Source organism: Cebus imitator, unplaced genomic scaffold (genome assembly GCF_001604975.1).
Source record: "Cebus imitator isolate Cc_AM_T3 unplaced genomic scaffold, Cebus_imitator-1.0 Scaffold339, whole genome shotgun sequence".
In the NCBI taxonomy this organism is placed as follows: domain Eukaryota; kingdom Metazoa; phylum Chordata; class Mammalia; order Primates; family Cebidae; genus Cebus; species Cebus imitator.
In genome coordinates, this window is record NW_016107654.1 from 2,132,553 (window position 1) to 2,140,525 (window position 7,973).

General features: G+C 58.8%; 1 protein-coding gene across 3 annotated transcripts in view; it reads left to right on the forward strand.

Moving 5' to 3' along the window:
• Positions 1–7,973, forward strand: part of NACC2 (NACC family member 2) — a 91,182-nt gene that overhangs the window by 73,318 nt on the left and 9,891 nt on the right. For all 3 annotated transcript variants that reach the window (XM_017505669.2, XM_037730271.1, XM_037730272.1), the window contains exon 3: positions 7,701–7,865. In XM_017505669.2, coding sequence (XP_017361158.1) covers positions 7,701–7,865 — 165 coding nt within the window. The remainder of the gene's footprint in view (positions 1–7,700; positions 7,866–7,973) is intronic.

Genomic DNA, 7,973 nt, shown 5'->3' on the forward strand with positions numbered 1-7,973 from the left:
TTAGTAGAGACGGGGTTTCACCGTGTTGACCAGGATGGTCTCGATCTGTTGACCTCGTGATCCACCCGCCTCGGCCTCCCAAAGTGCTGGGATTACAGGTGTGAGCCACCGCGCCCGGCCTTTTTGATAGTTTTAAAAGTTGTTTTTGATGAAGGAGTTAGTCTGATGTTGGCTGCTCCCTCATATCCACGATGGGAACCTCTGGGGCGTTTTAAACGTTAAATATATTTATTTTTGCATCGCTAATGTGTGTTCACTGTCTTAAAGACGAGGAAAAGGTCATGGAGTGAAAGCCATTCTCCCCTGTGGTCCTCACACACACACTGTCTCCTAGAGGAACTCACAGCCAGCACACATCCTGGGGGCTTCCTCCATGACTGATGCATGTGCATGTGTGTGTGGGGGGGGGCGTGCACGTGTATATGGTGGGTACGCACGTGTGTGGTGTGGGCACTGTCCCATGCATTGATACTCATTTGTCCTTAGTGTCCTGGTCGTCATTCTTACCACACACACAGCCCTGCTAGTATCTTCGCCGTGACCTGTGCCACGTGCTGTGGTAGGGGGGATTGGTTGAACCCATGCCCATGGCTGGACAAGCTCTTGCAAAGGCTTGGCTGCCTGCTGTCTTGAGGACGCCCTTGGGCTAGTCTGAGCAATGTGTGGATGGATGTGGAGCAGGAGCACGAGGCAGTCAGATCAGCTTTAATAAACATAACCACTGGGACCCCTGCAGAGGCTTGGACAACGTGAGGACTCCTCGAGCCTCCAAGACCAGGCTTGGTGCTGGCAGGAACGGGTGTTGGGATTTGTAGGAGATAAGACAACAGCACCTGCCAGGCCTGGAGGGAGTCTTCGGCTCTAGGGAGGGCACTGGCCAGGTGTGTGGGTGGGGCAGGGTAGGGGCCAGGTTTGACGGGACTGTTGAGCTGGTCCAGCAGAAGCCCAGAGGGTCCCAGTCGCTCAGGGATCACATGTGCTCTGAGGGCTGCACAGTGGGGGCGGGCTGCAGGATTATGCTGGCCCCTTGGGGGTGCCAGGGAGGATTCCATCTCTTACTGGCCCCCACATCTTCCCCTGCAGCTGTATCCGTGAGCGTGGGCACAGGGACTCGAGAGACCAGCGAGTACCTTTCTCTCCAGGTTCCTAGGAGACCAGAGAGGCCAGGATGTGTGCACGGCCCCTCCCTCTCTGACTTGAGTGCCCCCTCCGCCTTCATTTTTCTTCCTCCTGGCATTCCTGGTTGGGCTTTTGTGCATTTCCCATGTCTCAGCATCCATGAAATGGGCCGTGTCTTACAGGCGTGTCATGGTTGAATTTGTGATGGTTTTGCCTTCCCAGTTGTGGCGTGGTGTGGTTAAATTGGTGGCACCTTTGCTCTGTGGCACATGAGAAAATGGCATGCCTTACAGTTATGGCCTCTGTGCTTCCAGCAAGTACAGCATTGAAGTCATTTCCGGTCTTTCTGGAGGGTGGCAGAGGCACTGCCCCAGCCAGTGCTGGTAGTGATGGGGACTGTGTGTTAGACGCATACTGGGTGCCAGGCCCTGGGGACACTGACCAGCAGGGTGAGCCCCCCTCTCTACCAGAAGCGCTGGGCCCAAAGATGACCCTGTTCAGGTACAGAACAGGAGGCCGCCCGCAAATGGACCCACGTGGCCACTCTCGATCAGTTGTTGACAAAGGTGCACCAGCCGTTCCACGGAGGAGGTGGCAGCCTTCACAAACGGGCCGAGCAACTGGCCGTCCACATGCACAGCACCAAAACCCCCTCTGCCTTAGTCCCGCACCCTACACAAAGACTGATCGGGAGCTAAGTGGAAAAGCAGCAGGGCGTCGTGTAGATGGTTCTGGTGCCTTTGTCCATAGGCCCGTGGCAGGACCTGCGGTCTGCGTCTAGCCTGGGACACTTGTGAACAGAACAGGGATCAGCGTTCCTGTGCAGGCTGTCTTTGGAGCTAAGTTCACAGTTTTCTTGGGCAAATACCTAGAAGTATAATTGCAGGGTCATAAGTGTGTGTTGAACTTGATAAGAAACCACCAAGCAGTTCTCCAGAGTGGTGACCATGCCACTCTGCCCTCTCCCTGGTGATGCCAGGACATCGCAGCTGCCCCGCGTCCTCGCCGGCACTTGGTGGTGTTGGCGTTTTTACATTTTGCCACACTGGGAGGTGGGACAGCATCATGATTCACCTCTATCCGGTGGCTAAGGATGCCGTGTACCTTTTCATCTGCTAATTTCCATCTGTGAGTCCCCTGGGTGGGGAGGCTATGCAAATCTTTTTTGCCCATTCTTGAAACTGGATTGTTTGTTTTTAACTATTGAGTTTTGAGATTTCTTTATATTTTTTTGATGCAAGTCCTTTGTCAGATATGTGATTGGCAAGTATTTTCCTCCAGAATGTAGCAAACTTGTCCTGTAGTGAGTGAAGATAAGTCACTCACAGATCAGAAGTTTTTCATTTTGATGTATTCCTGCTCATCATTTCCATTGTGGATTGTGCTTTGGGGGTCATGTCTAAGGCTTCAGCTTAACCTAAGATCAGAAAGACCTTCTGCCTGCTGTTTTCTTCTAAACGATTTGTGTTTTACACTTAGCTCCCTGATTAGTTTTTGTGTGGGGTGTGGAGCTGAGACGGAGGGGGTTTTGGTGCCGTGCATGAGGACCGCCAGTTGCTCGGCGCATTTGTGAAGGCTGCCACCTCCTCCGTGGAACAGCTGGTGCACCTTTGTCAAAAACTGATGGAGCGTGGCTGTGTGGGTCTGTGGTGTGTGGGTCTCTGGTGTGTGGGTCTGTGTGGAGGTCTGTGTGTGGGTCTGTGGCGTGTGCGTCTGTGTGTGGGTCTATGTGTGGGTCTGTGGCGTGTGCATCTGTGTGTGGGTCTGTGGCATGTGGGTCTGCGTGTGGGTCTGTGGCATGTGCGTCTGTGTGTGGGTCTATGGCGTGTGCATTTGTGTGTGGGTCTGTGGCGTGTGAATCTGTGGTGTGGGTTTGTGGCATGTGGGTCTGGTGTGTGCGTCTGTGGCGTGTGGGTCTGTGGCATGTGGGTCTGCGTGTGGGTCTGTGGCATGTGCGTCTGTGGGTCTGTGGCGTATGAATCTGTGGTGTGTAGGTCTGTGGCGTGTGGGTCTGGTGTGTGCGTCTGTGGTGTGTGGGTCTGCATGTGGGTCTATAGCGTATGCGTCTGTGTGGGTCTGCGTGTGGGTCTGTGGCATGTGAATCTGTGGTGTGTGGGTCTGTGGCATGTGGGTCTGGTGTGTGCGTCTGTGGCGTGTGGGTCTGCATGTGGGTCTGTAGCGTGTGCATCTGTGTGGGTCTGCGTGTGGGTCTGTGGCGTGTGAATCTGTGGTGTGTGCGTCTGTGGCGTGTGGGTCTGCATGTGGGTCTGTAGCATGTGCGTCTGCGTGTGGGTCTGTGGCGTGTGCATCTGCGTTTGGGTCCATGGCGTGTGCATCTGAGTTTGGGTCTGTGGCGTGTGCATCTGCGTGTGGTCCTCCTGTTCTGTGCCGCTGACCTGTCTGTCCACTTCCCTGAACCGGGCAGGCTAAATGACTACAGCTTTACAGGAGATCTTCAAATCCGTGTGTTTTAGCACTTTTTCTGTCAGTTTGGTTTTAAGGTGTACATTTCTATGTCATCAAGGACTGGGGGGTCCTTTTCTTGTTCTGCATTTTAACAAATGGTGTATACTTTTAGGAGTGGGCCTTCCCCTCTCCCTCCCCCCCACCCCCCCGCCGAGGCTCTGCTGGGCTCCACCAGGTGACCCTGCCACTCACTGGCCGCCACCCATGTCTGCAGGGACTCCCTTGGTGGGGCTGCCTGTGCGATCTCTGAGGGTGTCACCTGGGTGAGTCCTCAATGACACACTCCAAATTGAGGACGGGAACGGGGCTTGCCACCCAGGACGTGGTGCTGTCCTGTGGGCAGGGTTCTCGAGCGTTCTGCCTGGGGAGGGTGTGGAGCCCTCAGACCCCAGTCAGTGACTGGGGAGTTGAGAAAGGGTCAGGGCGAGGCCAGCGAGACCTGGTTTCCCTCCGGACCCGCATGACCCCTCCTCCTGACGTTCGTGCGTTCTTTCTGAGCATTGTGACTGTGGTAAGGTGCACAGGAGGCTGGCCACTGCAGTGGCTTTTACATGCACAGTTCCGCGGTGCTGAGGACGTCCCACTGTTGTATGAGCATCACTGTCATCGGTCCAGAACTTCCCATCTTCCCCAGATGAACCTCCCATCCCCATGAAACCATCCCTCCCGTTCCCCCACCCAGCCCGGGCACCTACCCTCTGTTTCCCACCTCTGGACCTGACGACTCCAGGGGCTGCCTGTGAGTAGAGCCCCGGGACGTGTCCCTCTGTGTCTGGCTGCTTCCTGAGCATGGCGTCCTCCAGGCTCAGCCGCCCTCTGCCAGGTCCCCTTAGTGTCTGCAGCAGGGCCTAGAATGCACGCTGGGGCTCCTTCTGGATCCCTGATGGCCCCACCCCCACATCCCAGGCAACATTTGTCCTTGTGTTTGCTTTGCCCTGTGTGTTCAGGGAGGCTGCCCACCTCACACCCCTCGGTGGCTGGGCCCTGCTACCCAGGCGGTTGCTGCTCTGTGCCCTCCCGTTGTGAGCCTGGTGTACCCTCCCCTTGGGGGACGGTTGCTCACCTCCATGCAGTTGGCTCATTGCTCTTTATGAGCTGTTCCCAGGTGTCGGCATGCCAAGAGGTTTGGAGGGCACCATCCTGGCACCTGAGTTTCTTCACAGGGCTCTCGAGGATGAAGGCGGCAGTTTTGCTATGGTGGCCAATCCTGGGGTGATAGGCCATGGGGTCCCCCAATACCCAAGACCCAGGCTCAGGACGGACCTTGGTGTGACCAATGGGGGCTGGGGGCCTCTTCCCTGCTCACATGCCCATTGAGGGGCCTCCTGCCACCCTGGGAACCCAGCACTGGCCCCAACTCATGGGGCCTCTGAATGGCCCATCCAGGGGCCACCAGGGATGGGTCATCTTATCTCTGCGTGAACAAGCCTCTCTCCGGGTTTTCTTTCAAAACCCAGTTGTAACTTGGACCTTGAAGCTCAGCTCCTGTGGAGGGCGAATTGGGGGCTGGGAGGGGCGGCTATGGGGGGACATCTGAGGCACCTTCGCAGATGAGCCTCCATGGGGTGCGGGTGTGTGTACCCCACGGCAGCCCGTGCACGGCAAGGCAGAAATAGAAAAGGGTTTTTGGCCGCCCTGGTGCTGACAGTCTCTGGCTCTTGGGGAGTGCGGCAGGGGCTGGGCGGGGGGGCGGGCGTACCGAGCGCAAACAACTTCTGCTGTTTGGAAAAACATCTCGAGACGAGGTGGTTGTGGATGGGGAATTATTTCTGTTGGTGAACTCTTTATGTAAATGCCGCGCACTGCGCTGCTCCTCTGCGTGTGTAATCACAGCAGGCTGCCGGGGGTGGGGGTGCGTAATTATGTTTTAAAATATCACCCAGATTGTTTTGCTGTGTTCCCTGAGCGCTCGGGTAATTCTGGGCTTATTCTGTGGTGCTCAGCCCGCCGGGAAATGCCACCCGACCCCTGTAGCGGCCAGGCAGGGGCTGTGCACCCAGCTTCCAGGGACCCTTTCTGGCCTCTGCTTGGGTGTCTGTGGGCCTTGGGAAGCTCCCCCTCCTCCCTGGAGGGACTGACAGGCGCAGCGTGCACCACGCTCGTCCTGGGTGAGTGGGTACCTGGGGAGGGAGTATCAGGGCGACTCCAGGGTGGGTGATTTCAGACCCCACGTGGTTCTCAGGAGTGGAACCCACATGGCCTTCAGTGGTACTCTTGCTGTGGGTTCGGGATGTGGGGTCCTCAGTAACCTATATGTTGGCCCCCCGGGCCCGGTGGCTCTGCCCCTCCCTGACAGGGGCTCGGTGCAAAAGTGACTCCTGGTGACTCCGGGACCCTCTCTGCCTCCCGCCCTCCTGAAGCTGCTCCACAGCGGTCCCCTTGGCAGCCCCCATGCCCCAAGGCTAAGCCACCCCTTCGGAGTTTTTCTGTGACTCTCCATGGTGGGGGTCATGGTTTGGAGGGATGGGGAACAGGGACAGCATGGTCAGGAGCACCTGCCTCTGAGCATTCTGGCACGGCCGCGGGCGGGATCTGCATGGAGCTGCCTGCCCTGAGCCTGCTGGATGCACAGGTCCCACCCCGCCCCTCACTCTGCACATCTAGGACCAGCAGATCCTGCAAGCTGCCCCCCACCCCAGGACTTCCCAGCGCACTGAGCCTGCCGAGGGAACTGTGTCCTGCCCGTGGCAAGCAAAGCCCAGCCCTGGATGGCCCCGAGGGCCTTTCCCACCAGCAGGCCGCCCTCGTGCGATCGGGCAGGTGGAGGCTGGACTGTGGGGCCTTCCCTTCAGGCCTTGCAGCCCGGCAGGGTGGGCAGGGGCCCAGCCTGGGGCAGGGGGATTCCCTAGTGAAGGCAGCAGACCAGATAGGTGGTCCTCTTGGGGCCTTGCCTTTTGTGCTGGGACACGGGAATGAGGGAGGCGGTGCTCTGCCCTCACCTGGGCAGGGTGGCCGTTTGGGCAGCCTGTCAGGCTGGGATGTGAGGCATGCCGAACCAACGTCCATGGTGGCACATGAGCGCTGGGGGCCCACTCAGGGGGGGCGATCTTGACCCTGGGGCCCTGCCAGGCTGTGAGGACCCCGTGTGAGGGTGGGGCCTGCAAGGCGGTGGAGTCATGGCAGGCAACAGGGAAGTGGGGGGGCTGTGGGAGTGTGGGGGCCCAGGTATTGGCAGGCAGGATTTGGGAGCAGGGCTTTGTTTCCTTGGCTCCATGCACCTGGTACGTGCTGGGTGTCCAGCAGGTGGTCGTCGGATGAGGGTTCCTGGCTGCTGTCTGCCCCCCATGGGGGTGCCCTGTGCGTCTGTCTGCAGGTCTTGTGGGTGCAGGGTCCCTGGGGGTCATCTGCCCCAGCTGTGGTTTTTCAGGAACATTCCCAGATGGTGAGGGGACGGTTGGGGGGGGCGCAGGGAGGCTGCCCCTGGTGGTAGTGGCGCGGCTGACGGCCCGGCTGTCGGCGAGTGTTTAGGGAGCTGCTCCTCCTGGGGCCGGTACTGTCCTGGGGCTGAGCTCTTGGACACACTGAGTCCTCATGTCCTTGCCTGTGGGTCGGGTCGGGTGGCCGTGCCCCACTGCCCGTTGCTGGGAGCTGCTGGGAGAAGAGTTGGGAGCCACAGCACCTGCCACCCCCATCCAGCTCCCCACCTCACCTCCACCAGGTGGTTTTTGTGGCCCCACAGGTGGCCGCCCTGCTGGCCCCCAGACCATCCTCCATCCTGTCTCACACTGTACTGTCCTTTGGGGGCCCCAGTGCTGAGCTGTCACTCCTGCACGGCTGGCAGGCTCTGCATACACCTCCCGGGAGCCAGCCCTCAGCAGCTCATTCCCTGGGCCTGGCCAGACAACCCTCCTCTCACGTCTTCTGCTCACTCATTCACAGGGGCTTCCCTGTGAGGGCAGGACCAAGTGGGCAGGAGGGCACCAAGTGGGGAGGGGGCAGGCTGATGCCAGTCTGACCCCAGGCCAGCAGGAGAGTAGCACAGTATGGCCTCACCTGGGCCCAGGTGGGCAGAGTGGGTCTAACCCAGGGCCTGGGGAGCATGGAGGACAGGTGGGCAGGCACAGAGCAGTCTGGCCCCTGGTGCCCACCTGACCAGGCTGGTTCTGGGCCCACAGTGCAAGAGAAGCCTGAGCCAGTGCCCCTGGAGAGCCGCTCCTGCGTCCTCATCCGCCGCGACCTCGTGGCCCTGCCTGCCAGCCTCATCAGCCAGATTGGATACCGCTGCCACCCCAAGCTCTACTCAGAGGGGGACCCCGGTGAGAAGCTGGAGCTGGTGGCAGGTGAGGCGCCTCCCACCCGCCTATTGTATGCAAATGTCCTCACTCATTTATATATATATTTTTTTTTTGCAGAGCTCTGAACAATGTACTCATCACCAATCAGTCAAA